Source organism: Ornithorhynchus anatinus, chromosome 2 (genome assembly GCF_004115215.2).
Source record: "Ornithorhynchus anatinus isolate Pmale09 chromosome 2, mOrnAna1.pri.v4, whole genome shotgun sequence".
NCBI classification, from domain to species: Eukaryota; Metazoa; Chordata; class Mammalia; order Monotremata; family Ornithorhynchidae; genus Ornithorhynchus; species Ornithorhynchus anatinus.
Genome location: NC_041729.1, coordinates 152033839 through 152047331, shown reverse-complemented (window position 1 = coordinate 152047331; position 13493 = coordinate 152033839). Strand labels below are relative to the sequence as shown.

The following is a 13493-nucleotide window of genomic DNA, read 5'->3' as shown; positions in this document are numbered from 1 at the left end:
AAGCAGTTACAACTATGATTGATTGATTGGTTGAAGCGTAATGATCAATTATTCATGAATTTGAAAAAGTAAGATTTTCCAATGTCATGATTTTTAACCAAAATACTATTGCCAGCCTGGGAAACAAACAACAATTCATATTCATTGAGCACCTACAACGTATAGAGCATTCTACTAAGCATTTGGGATGGGTGAGTTTACAGTTGAGGATTTTATAATCTCGCGGGGAGCTATACAGTAGTCTAGACTGAAATGATTCTCAAGTAACAAATCATTCAATCGCTCAACAATATTTGTTGAATATCTACTATGTGCACAAGTTGTGTCACCTAAGAAGCATTTACCCACACTCCCACAGTCCACTCGAGAGTAGTGCTTCCCTCTACCTATAACGGATTTTAATGTCTGTCTCCATAGCTAGATTATAAGGTCCTTGAGGTCAGGGATCACGTCTACTCATTCTGTTGTATTCTCCCAAGGGCGTAGTACCCTGCTCAATGGGAAGTAAGTGATCAATAAATACTACTGATCGATTGAAATATGCATGAGCACAAATACCATGGTTATTGTTTGTGACTGTGCCATTTAATATAATTTCCTTTTTCATGCTCAATGGGAAGTGATCAGTAAATACTACTGATTGATTGAAATATGCATGAGAACAAATACTGTGGTTATTGTTTGTGACTGTGTCATTAGATATAATTTCCTTTTTCATGCTTGGAGAATTTGGAGATTGTGATTGGAAGACGGTGGGCAGAATGAGATAAAGTGAGTGTGCTTTTTTCCAGTGCTCAGCTTCCTGCGGGAAAGGAATAAAATACCGGGATGTGCACTGTATGAGCAAGTCCCAAAACATATTGGATGACGAGCGGTGCAGCCTATCTTGGAAACCCCGAACCCACAAAGCCTGCAGATCCGGGAGGTGTCCATCATGGAAAGCCAATAGGTGGAAGGAGGTATGGGAATCTTTTATCATTAAAGACACATCTGTGAATCTCTGAACTTCAAAAGAAAGAAGTAACCCATTAGTTATTACCTGCTGATGTCGCTCAGTAAATACCATTGATTGACTGAATGAGTGATCTAAGCAGAATGGTCCCTTGAACAAGTTGCACTTCACATGGCCACCCTGTTGGTTCCACATGAGGTTACTGAGGTACAGTGCAGTGACTTACCCAAAGTCACACAGCAGACGAGTAACAGAGCTGGGAATAGAATTCAAGTCCTTCTGACTCTCAGGCCTGTGTTCTCTCATTAGGCTATACTGCTTCTCAACTCTGTGTACTATCACTTAATGTACCCAGCACTCTGGTCCCAGTAAAAGACCAGTGAATGCCATTGATTGATTAATTGACTGAGGTGGTGGTGGAGAGGAGGGAAAGAAGTGCAGGGAGCGGAAGTACTGGGAAGGGGAGAGAGAAAGGGGAAAGAACAGGAAAGGAGGCAGGTAAAAGGTGTAACAGACAAAAGCACATAAATGACCACACAGCTAAAGGGGCTTTTGCAGGTTGAGAGACACATAAGCTGTTTGTAATAATAAATGCCAAATTCAAAAGAGAAACAGCACGGCCTAGTGGGTAGAGCACAGGCCTTGGAGTCAGAAGGACTTGGGTTCTAATTCCAGCTCTGCCACTTGTCTGCTGTGGCACCCTGGGCAAGTCACTTAACTTCTCTTTGCCAGTTACCTCATTTGTAAAATGGGGATTAAGACTGTGAACCCCATGTCGGACAGGAACTGTGTCCAACCTGATTACCTTGTATCTACCCCATTGCTTAGTACAGTGCCAGGAACATAGTAAGTGCTTAAAAAATACCACAAAAAAAAAGCAAAGGAATGGTTTAAAATTCACAGAAACTCACTAAATGCCCTAACTACCATAACAACATACTTAACGTTTAATACAGCACAGAGCCGGATAGAAATTTACCCTAAGTTTGTCACACTAAACATTTGATACAGCATGGGGCTGGATAGCTTTCGGCCATAAACTCATGTCACTTAACATTCCATGGGACCGGACAGGACTTTGTCACATCCAGAATGGGCCTCTTACCCTCCTCTCTTCTTGCAGTAATGTGTTCTTTCCTTCTGCAGTTCTCTGCCAAAAACAAATGACACTCTTTGTGAAGTGGTATCTTTTGACTTGTTCTATAAAAGGATCCACATGAAGTTGACAATTGTAGGCTGTCACCTCCCCACCACCACACACATAATTACAATTCAACAGAAGTGTAATTTCAGAGGTAAAGAGACAGACACTGGTTTCTGCTTCGCTCAGATTGGGCATATTGCGATATTGGCTTTTGTTGTCATGCAATATAAAATGATTTCATTTTAGTGCCATTTTCCTGATGAAATGTTTCCACTGATCTAGTCAAAAGAGCCAGTGAGGCACAAACTTCATTTGTTTGATATTTTCTTTTACAAAGGCTTGAATATTAATAGGGTCTGCATAGGAAAAAAAAATTCTATCCTTCTCTTCCCGAATGCAGGTAATGAAAGAGTTCTAATCATTTGAAGAGTAGAAAGGATTTTTTTCTCTGGTCCCTCAGCCGTCACAAAATTAGAATTAAATAAATTAGCTTGCCAACTTGGCTTGTCTATTTTCAACAGCCGCAAGGCCTGTATGGTATATTGCCTGACTTCCTGCCCCATTTCAAGAAATCTCACCAGCAAATGGGTAAAAACAATTAAACTCGAATAAAGAAACTGAAAGGAAAAAGGAAAGAGCTACTCAAATGATTTAATTATTCTGGCATTATTCTGAGAAAAATGTGGCTCACTGAAGGAGTATGTCTTTTGTTGCTAATAGATGTGGAGTGAACTCATACATATTGTCATAGAAACATCTTTTAATTTTACCCAAGAAGGGAAAGAGAGTATTCTGGCCTTGTAAGCCCATCAAAGGGCAGGGACTGTCTCTATCTGTTACCGATTTGTACATTCCAAGTGCTTAGTACAGTGCTCTGCACATAGTAAGTGCTCAATAAATACTAAATGAATGAATGGCCTTGTGAGTGCAGTCCTAGGTAGCCAGAGTATGCATTCATTCATTCAATCATATTTATTGAGTGCTTACTGTGTGCAGAGCACTCTACTAAGTGCTTGGGAGGGTACAATACAACAATAAACAGACACATTCCCTGACCACAATAATAATAATAATAGTGTTGGTATTTGTTAAGCGCTTACTATGTGCCGAGCACTGTTCTAAGCGCTGGGGTAGACACAGGGGAATCAGGTTGTCCCACGTGGGGCTCACAGTCTTAATCCCCATTTTACAGATGAGGTAACTGAGGCACCGAGAAGTTAGTGACTTGCCCAAAGTCACACAGTGACATGTGGCCGATCCGGGATTCGAACCCATGGCCTCTGACTCCAAAGCCCGTGCTCTTTCCACTGAGCCACGCTGCTTCTCTACTTTGAGTTGTAGTCAATGAGTTGTAGTCTAGAGGAAGGAGGAAAACGAAGTGGCGCTGAGGCTCTTTTGTGGTTCAAGGAGGCGGAAATAGTCTAGACTTTAAGACTGTACAGTCTGTACCCTCTAGACTGTACCCTCTAGACTGTAAGCTCATTATAGGCAGGGAATATTGTCTACTGACCTGTTATATTGTATTCTCCCAAGTGCTTAATACAGTGCTCTGCACACAATCAGTGCTCGACTAGTACGACTGAATAAATAAAGATGAATGTCATCAGTGTCAAAGGCAGCCAAAGTAGGTATCGAGATGGGCATTTGTGACTTTGGGTGAGTCATCCCAGTAAACAAAAGGGGATGAAATCTGATTCAAAGGGTGGGTAAGAGAGTCGTTAGAGAGGAAGTGCCCTCTCAGGGTCACACCTGGAGAGTTTCCACTATTCTACCAGTCTCGACTAGAGGAGGGAGAGTCAAGCAGAGGCCTGTCCATTCCATTCCTAGCTGGGGCAGTTGCTAGCGAGTGGAAGGTCATCTGCTACAAGTCAAAACTCACCTGTACTGGGCAGCAGCGGCACGGGACAGAGTCGAGGGCGGAGACTCCTTTACTGTGCGGAAGGCAGCAACGGTAAGCCACTTCCATATTTTTTACCAAAAAAACTCTATGGATACGCTGCCAGAACGATAGCAGAAGGAAGTGGGGCGTTCTGGGAGAGATGTGTCCGTGAAGTCGCTATGGGGCAGGCACATCTCAAAAGTATAAGACAACAACAACAGAGAGGAAGTAAAGGCAGAGAGTGAATATGAATGGAAGCTGGAGATGGGTCATTAGCTGGAGGAAGCTGAGGAATCCACAGAAGATTGCTTTGGTCTTGGGGAGACTTGAGCATGTTGTAAGAGACAGAATAATAATGATAATAATAATAATTGAAATTGTGGTATTTGTTAAGCTCTTACTACTGTACCAAACAACGTACTAAGTGTTGGGGCAGATAAAAGTTCATCAGGTTCCACTTGGGGCTCATAGTCTAAGGAAGAGGGGAGAACAGGTATTGAATCCCCATTCTGCAGATGAAGGAACCGAGGTACAAGAAGCAGCATGGCTCAGTGGAAAGAGCACGGGCTTGGGAGTCAGAGGTTGTGGGTTCGAATTCCACCTCCTCCACTTGTCAGCTGTGTGACTTTGGGCAAGTCACTTGACTTCTCTGTGCCTCAGTTACCTCATCTGTAAAATGGGGATTAAGACTGTGAACCCCATGTGGGACAACCTGATTCCCCTGTATCTACCCCAGCGCTTCGAACAGTGCTCTGCACATAGTAAGTGCTTAACAAATACCAACATTATCATTATTATTATTACAAGAAGTGAAGTGAGTTGGCCAAGGTCATCCCACAGACAAGTGGCAGAGCTGGGATTAGAATCCACATCCTCTGTCTCCCAGGCCCGGACTCTTTCCACTAGGCCATACTGCTTCTCTAAAAGAGGTTGAAAATAGCAGTCCATGTTAGAGGAGTAGATAGAGGAGTAAATTTGTATCTGTAGGTACACAAATGGAGTAGTTGGCCTACTGGAACGAGTAAGGGCCTGGTAGTCTGGGGAACAAGGTTCTAACCTGCCACTTGTTTGTTCTGTGTCTTTGGACAAGTCATTAAACTTATCTGCGCCTCAGTTTCCTCATTGTAAAATGGGGATTCGATACCTGTTCTTCTTCCTACTTAGAGAGTGAGCCATGTGGGACAGGCACCACGGACAACCTGATTGTCTTGTATTTATCCCAGCTCTTAAAATGGTGCTTGGTATACAGTAAGTAACAATAATAATAATAATAATAATAATAATGGTATCTGCTAAGTGCTTACTGTGTGCCAAGCATTGTTCTAAGTGCTGGGATAGATACAAGGTAATCAGGTTGTCCTAGGGTTCTTAGTTTTAATCCCCATTTTACAGGTGAGGTAACTGAGGCCCAGAGAAGTGAAGTGGCTTGTCCAAGGTCACACAGCAGACAGATGTCGGTGTCGGAATTAGAACCCATGATCTCTGACTCCCAAGCCTGTGCTCTTTCCACTAAGCCATGCTGCTTCTCTAATGCTTTCCACGATTATTAATATTGTTCCCTAATATTAATTATTCATATTACTAATTATTCCTAAAATTGTGGAAAAATCAGCTATTTTCTGCCAGTAGAAACCTTCCCTGTAAGTGCTAGTGGGTCTATATGGCTACTGACTTGACTTTCCCAATTAAAGGTGGAGAATCAAATTCAATGTTCTTTCTATTCTATTTTCTATCCTTTTTTTGTGGGTTTTTTTTTTGCTCTGTTTGGGGTTTTTTTTGGCAGTGTTCGGTGTCCTGCGGCGCTGGGGTTCAACAAAGAGATGTCTACTGCAGATTGAAAGGTACTGGGCCAGTGACTGAAGAAATGTGTGACGATTCAACTCGGCCTCATAGTAAGAGATACTGTTGGGAGCGTGCCTGTATTGAGTATCGTTGGTTGGCTGATGAGTGGCAAGAGGTAAGAATGGATTTATCAATCAAGCCAAATACTGAGCAAATATAACTAAACCAGATTCAGGCTAATTCCCCCTCCCCTCTCAGGCTTGCACCTGGAGAGTTTCCAGTCCTCTACCAGTCTCGGCTACGGGAGGGAGAGTCAAGCAGAGGCCTACCCATTCCATTGCTAGGTTGGGCAGTAGGCTAGCTAGTGGAAGGCAATCTGCTACAAATCTAAAGTCACCCGTGCTGGGAAGCAGTGGCCTGAGAGAGAGTTGAGGGCAGAGACTCGAGTTTTACTGCGTGGAGGCGGTAATGGTAAACCACTTCTGGATTTTTACCAAGACAACTCTATGGATCCACTACCGGAACGCAGATGGAGGCGGGGTGTGCTGGGAGAGATGTTTCCATGGTGTCGCTATGGGGTGGAAACAACTCAATGGCATAGGACAAGACAAATTCCCCCTATGATCATGATAATAATAATAGTAAGCATGATAATAAAAGTAATAATTTTGGTACTCGTTAAGCACTATGTGCCAAGCACTGTACTAAGCACTGGAGAAAATAATAATGATAAGGATAATAATAATTATGATACTAGTTTAGTGCTCACTATCTTCTAGACTGTGAGCCTGTTGTGGGCAGGGATTGTCTCTATTTATTGCTGAATTGTACTTTTCAAGCACTTAGTACAGTGCTCTGCACACAGTAAGAGCTCAATAAATACGATCGAATGAATGTGCCGAGCACTATTCTAAATGCTGGGATAGATACAAAATTAATCAGGTTGGAAACGGCCCAGTCCCATATGGGGCTCACAATCTTAGTCCCCATATTACAGGAGAGATAACTGAGGCTCAGAAAAGTTAAGTGACTCACCCAAGGTCACACAGCATGGCAGAATGGGGATTAGGACCCAGGTCCTTCTGACTCCCAGGCCCGTGCTCTATCCACTAAGCCACGCTGCTTCTCGAGGTGATCAGGTCCAACACAGTCCCTTTCCCATATGGGGCTCACAGTCTAAGCGGGAGGGAGAACAGGTATTTAATCCACATTGTGATGATGATGATGATGATGGTATTTGTTAAGCTCTTACTGTGTGCAAAGCACTGTTCTAAGCGCTGGGGGGATGCAGTGTGATCAGGTGGTCCCACGTGGGGCTCACAGTCTTAATCCCCATTTTACAGATGGACTGAGGCACAGAGAAGTTAAGTGACTTGCCCAAAGTCCCACAGCTGACAAGTGGCATAGCCAGGATTAGAACCCATGACCTCTGACTCCCAAGCCTTTCCACTGAGCCACGCTGCTCTCATTGTACAATTGGGACACCTAGACTAAAATGAAAGGGACTTTTTCTCAATTTAGGCTTTCTATATTTGATATTTTGGAGATGATTCTGACACCTAGAATTCTATTTGAGGTTCTCTTCCATGCTGGTCCTGGGAAGAGTGCAATTCAATATCTGGTTATAGAATGACTGTCAGCTCGGCGTGGGCAGGGAATTCCACTGTTTATTATTGTGATGTACTTTCCCAAGCACTTAGTACAGGGCTCTGCACACAGTAAGTGCTCAGTAAATATGATTGAAAGAAATAATTGCATTTGTCATAATAACAAGGTCTTAGAATGACACACCACCTTTCTGATATCTTGGAGATGAAAAGTCTTTGTTCTTTCAAGTCAGAACTAGTGCTGAGAAGACCAAAAATATACATTGTTTGGGGTTGCAGTATAAATGTTTTCCATTTAAAAGGTTGACTGGACTTGTGGCTTACAAACAGTAATTCTTTCTGCGTAAACTTGGGCTAGATGTCTTTGTATGCAACTACACAGACTAACATAAATCCAGATCACCACTTTTTAAATGGTATTTGTTAAACACTTATTGTTGGTCAACCATTGTTCTAACCGCTGGGGTAGACACAACTTAATCACACCAGATAAAGTGCCTGTCCCACATGAGACCCACAGTCCAAGTAGGAGGAAAAACAAATATTGAGTCCCCATTTTGTAGTTGAGGAAACTGAGGGACGGAGGTTTTAAGTTACTTGCCCACAGTCACACAGCAAACAAGTGGTGGAACCAGGTTTAGGACCCAAGTCCTCTGGCTTCTAGGCCCTTGCTTTAGCCACTAAACCACACGCCTTCTCTTCTTCTATTCATTCATTCATTCAGCCGTATTTATTGAGCGCTTACTGTGTGCAAAGCACTGTACTAAGTATGCTACAACAACAAACAGACACATTCCCTGATTATGGCCACCTTTCCCTAACCATATTGTATTTCTGTCAGATCCACGATATCCTGACCGTGTAATATTATGTTGCTCGAAGAGGGTGTGTCATGTTTCTGTTCTTTCCACTGTTCAGTGCAGTGAATTTCCCACAGTGTGCACTCAATAAATACCATTATTCCGGTCGCTTCGCCCTCCATGTGATTGAACTTGGGTTGTCACAGTCTTGCCTGCCCGAGCCATCCTATTTTCTGGTTTTGACCTGTGTTTTTCCTCTATCCCACATAGTGTCCAGTGTCATGTAAGAAAAAAGAAATATATCGGGAAGTGAAGTGTGTCGACGAACGGCAAATCCAAGTGAACGAAAGTAATTGTGATGTTTCGACGAAGCCTCTATCTGCCAGGTGGTGCCAGGTCCTTCCCTGCAAATACATTGTGGTCACTGGAGACTCTTCGCAGGTAACTGAAGCCCTCCCAAGGCAGACTGGGGACCTTCCATTTTATCCTCCAGAAGGAAATGATTGCCAAACGTAAAATTCTACAATGGTAAAGAACGGATGAGGCCGATTAATGGCTGATGGGCAAGCAGAGGGCATAAATTTGACAATGCTGATTTCATTCATTCAGTCAACTGTATTTATTGAGTGCTTACTGTGTGCAGAGTACTGTACTAAGCTCTTGGAAGTACAATTCAGCAACAAATAGAGATAATCCCTACCCAACAATGGGCTTTGAAGACGTAACCCCAATGTGGGCCCAGCCCATTCTCTTGCTCCTCATTCTACGTGGCCAGTTTGTGTTGATCACAAACTGGCGATTAGAGTCAGTATCTCCAGTCTTCAGTGGCTTCCCACCCCTACTGGAGATGCCACCTGTCCTACTGGAAAGAGCACAGGTCTGGTAGTCAGAGGACCTGGGTTCGAATTTCGGCTCTGCCAGTAGCTTGCTGTGTGTCCCTGGGCAAGTCACTTAACCTCTGTCTGTTTTCGTGTTCTCCCTGCTACTTAGATTGTGAGTCCTATGTGGGGCAGAACAATAAGAACAATAATTGCAGTATTTGATAAGCACTTTCTATGTGCTGAACGCCAGACTGAGCCATCAGATAGATACAAGATAGTCAGGTCCCATGCGGGGTTCACATTCTAAGTACGAGGGAGCACAGCTATTGAATCCCCATTTTTCAGATGAGGGAATTGAGGAACAGAGAAGAGAAGTGACTTACCCAAGATCACATAGCAGATAAGTGACAGAGCTGGGATTAGAACCCACGTCCTCTGTTTTCCAAGCCCATGCTCTTTCCACTAGGCCATCCTGCTTCTCTAGCTACCCCAGTGCTTAGAACATTGTTTAATGTATAGTAAGCCAGAACAAATACCATTAAAAAACAGTTTTGAGGTTTCTTTCCGATGAGTTTCTGGAAATAATGACTAGGTGTAAACTCTCTCCTTTGGGAGACTCCATTATTGGGAATTTGTTGAATCAAAATTTGTGCTACTGGTAGAGCCTCATTTTAGAATTACAGAATCTGTATGAATATTTCAAATGAAAGGAATTTGGTTAAAAGTGGGTGGGCACAACCTCATTTAAATAAGTTAACTCTTCAGTTTAAATCCGATTCCTCTTCCAGGATTACAAGGAATTATTCCTGAATTGAGAAGGGACCTGTGATAAAGTGGACCTGTCTCCACCTCTTTAGTGAGGAAGAGCTGTGCTCCTAGAGTGGACTGGGCTCCACAGAAACATAAACAGAAAACTACACAGTATCTGGGTTTCCAAAGAATTCATTACCCTACTTCCCTTTTTTGCAGAGGTGACCTATCCAAGGAGTATTAAACGTCAGTTTATACACTCAAACTTCTCATCCTATTATTTCCTGCTGTGGCTTAGATAATAGACACACCACAGTGTTGTCTAAATTCAGAAGATCACCCTTACTTCAGGGGACAACCATGCTTTTCCATGTCCCTGTCCAGAATATACCCTGGCAACTGTGTCCACTTTGAGAAAATGGGCTGGTTAAACATCCGTGGCTTGATCTCTCCTCTCCTGAATACTGAGAAAAGTGGATATTTTTCATTTTGGGGGAGGGAGAACTCACAGTTGCCTTCCCCTGAATTCCCTCAACCTACACCCTACACTGTTGGAAACACTGAAATGTTGAGTGTGACTTATCATTCACTTATTTTCTTCATCTAAGTGAATGATAAGTCACACTCAACATTTCCGTGTTTCCAACAGTGTAGGGTGTAGGTTGAGGGAATAATTCTATGGCTGTTGAATTCAGCATGTGGATTTGTTTTTTGGTGCGTTTTAATGGTATTTGTTAAGTGCTTACTATGTACCAGGCTTTGTACTAAGCACTGGGGTAAATATAAGATAATCACGTTGGGCCCGGCCTCTGTCCCACATGGGGCTCAAAATCTTAAGCTCCATTTTGCAGATGAGATAACTGAGGCACAGAGCAGTTAAGTGATTTGGCCAAGGTTATTCATTCATTCATTCAATAGTATTTATTGAGCGCTTACTATGTGCAGAGCACTGTACTAAGCACTTGGAATGTACAAATCGGTAACAGATAGAGACAGTCCCTGCCCTTTGACGGGCTTACAGTCTACAGCAGACATGTGGGAGAGCAGGGATTCGTACCCAGGTGCTCTTACTCCCAGGCCCATGTTCTTTCCACTAGGCCACACAGCTCCTTTTTTGCAAACAATATGCAAAATGTGTGCTGACAATATGCAGAATTGGATATTTTATTGGTCACTATGCAATGCTGAATTGGGCTCCCGAGCTCAATAAAATTTATGTCCGGGGTGAATGTGTAAGAAAATTAAGTTGAATACATACACTCTTTGAATCCCCAGAAAACTAAAGCTATGTGTCTCTAGAAGACACGTCAGAACACAAGAAAATCTATTTTTAATTCAAAGCACATGTTCTCTAGCTCTAGCTCCTGTTGGACTGGATGGGTACATAAATGCAGCTCTCATACTGGTGAAGGTTTAAAACTATGAGAGTCCCAAACTTGACATGTGAAAATTGAACCAATTTAAATATAATGGCATACCCTTGATTCCTATAAGCAAAAAAGTACATTTTTGGTAATTTTTCTTTTCAGTGTACAGACAAGTGTGGATTTGATTACCGACAAAGAATAACATACTGTATTGGAGTCCAGTCTGTTCAGAGTAACGAGGTGTCTGAGCTTCGGTCTGTAACCTATAAAGAATGCCCCGTCCTGCCTTCTCCGCATATTCATAAGTGCAGTTTCAGGGGCTGCCTTCAAGCAGCTACTTGGAAGGTTGGAAAATGGAGCAAGGTTGGTATAAATGCTTGAATTGAAAATCCTGTAATTTCACCCCATAAAGCACAACAAAATCCTAAGGTCCATAATAATTAATAATGATGGTATTTGTTAAGTGCTTACTATGTGCCTGGGTAGCGCTGGGGTAGATACGAGCTAATTGGGGTGGACACAGTCCGTGTAATAATAATAATAATGTTGGTATTTGTTAAGCGCTTACTATGTGCAGAGCACTGTTCTAAGCACTGGGGGAGATACAGGGTAATCAGATTGCCCCACGTGAGGCTCACAGTCTTCATGCCCATTTAACAGATGAGGTAACCGAGCCACAGAGAAGTCAAGTGACTTGCTCACAGTCACACAGCTGACAAGTGGGATTTGGGATTTGATCTGGGATTTGAACCCATGACCTCTGACTCTCAAGCCCGTGGTCTTTCCACTGAGCCACGCTGCTTCCCACATTGAGCTCACAGTCTCAATCTCTATTTCACAGATGAGGTAATTGAGGCATAGAGAAGAGAAGTGACTTGCCCAAGTTTACGCAGCAGGCACATGGCAGAGCTGGGATTAGAACCCATGACCTTCTGACTCCCAGGCCTGTGATCTATCCACTAAGCCATGCTGCTACATGCTTGTGCATGATGTGCAACCCAGTGTGCTGACATTATTTTGTAATAATCAGTAGTTAAAAAAATGACTGGCAATAATTCCAAGTCTTGTGATGTTCATGTCTAGCCCTCTGCTACATGGGAATGAGCATCAGAGGTAGATTTAGACAATTTCTTTTCATTATTATTATCTCATTTGTTAAGCACTTAACTACGTGCCAGACACTGTACTAAGCGTTGGATTAGATACAAGATTTTCAGATTGGACACAGTCCCTGGCGCACATGGGGCGCACAATCCAAGAAGAGGGAGTAGGATTTACTCTCCATATTACAGATGAGGAAATGGAAGCTCAGAGAAGTTAAGTGACTTGGCCAAGGTCACACAGCAGACAAGGGGTGGAGTTGGAACTAGAACCAGGTCCTCTGACTCCCAGACCTGTACTCTTTCTATTCGGCTGTGCTGCTGCTCATGGGAAGCAGCGTGGCTCAGTGGAAAGAGCCCGGGCTTGGGAGTCGGAGGTCACGAGTTCGAATCCTGGCTCTGCCACTTGTCAGCTGTGTGACTGTGGGCGAGTCACTTAACTTCTCTGGGCCTCAGTTACCTCATCTGTAAAAAGGGGATGAAGACTGTGAGCCCCACGTGGGACAACCTGATTCCCCTGTGTCTACTCCAGCGCTTAGAATAATGCTCTGCACATAGTAAGCGCTTAACAAATACCCACATTATTATACCAGTAATTGTACATGATATATAATAAAATATATTTAATAAATGAGTAGCAGCATGACCTAGTAGAAAGAGCACATGGGAATTACATAACCTGAGTCCTAGCCCTGGCTCTGCCACTTGCCTGCTGTGTGACGTTGGGCAAGACACTTAACTTCTCTGGGCCTCAGTTTCCTTATCTGTAAAATGGCGATTCAATACCCATTCTCCCTCCTACTTAGAGTGGGAGCCCCATGTTGGATAGGAACTGTGTCTGACTTGATTAACTTGAATCTACACCAGTGTTTTGAACAGTGCTTAATAAACAATAAGTTCTTAACAAATACCGTAAGGATAATATACACTGTATTCATTCAATTGTATTTATTGAGCACTTATTGTACTAAGAGCAACTTATTGTATGCAGAGCACTGTATTAAGCTCTTGGGAGAGTAAAATACAACAACAAACAAGACACACTCACTGCCCACAAATATCAATCGATCACTATGTGTAGAACACTGTACTAAGTGCTTGGAAGAACAGAATACAACGGAGTTGGTAGACACATTTCCAGACCACAGTGGAAGTCTAGAGGGGAAGGCAGACATTAATAAGGTGAAACATTTTGGCCTAGTGAAAAGAACTGGGCCTGGAAGTCAGGGGACCTAGGTTCTAACCCCAGCTCTGCCACTTACCTGCTTTGCGACCTTGGGCAAGTCACTTA

At 43.0% G+C, this 13493-nt stretch overlaps 1 protein-coding gene and 2 non-coding genes across 3 annotated transcripts in view; all 3 read left to right on the top strand.

The window, feature by feature from the left end:
- ADAMTS20 (ADAM metallopeptidase with thrombospondin type 1 motif 20) overlaps positions 1-13493 on the top strand; it is a 198095-nt gene that overhangs the window by 169498 nt on the left and 15104 nt on the right. The window contains exons 31-34 of the mRNA XM_039914736.1: positions 792-959; positions 5759-5932; positions 8435-8605; positions 11265-11465. Of these exons, the coding sequence (XP_039770670.1) occupies positions 792-959; positions 5759-5932; positions 8435-8605; positions 11265-11465 (714 nt within the window). The remainder of the gene's footprint in view (positions 1-791; positions 960-5758; positions 5933-8434; positions 8606-11264; positions 11466-13493) is intronic.
- LOC114809750 lies at positions 3828-3965 on the top strand. The gene has a single exon (XR_003757528.1). It is a non-coding gene; the product is annotated as a small nucleolar RNA SNORA7 (small nucleolar RNA).
- On the top strand, positions 6006-6144 carry LOC114809743. The gene has a single exon (XR_003757520.1). It is a non-coding gene; the product is annotated as a small nucleolar RNA SNORA7 (small nucleolar RNA).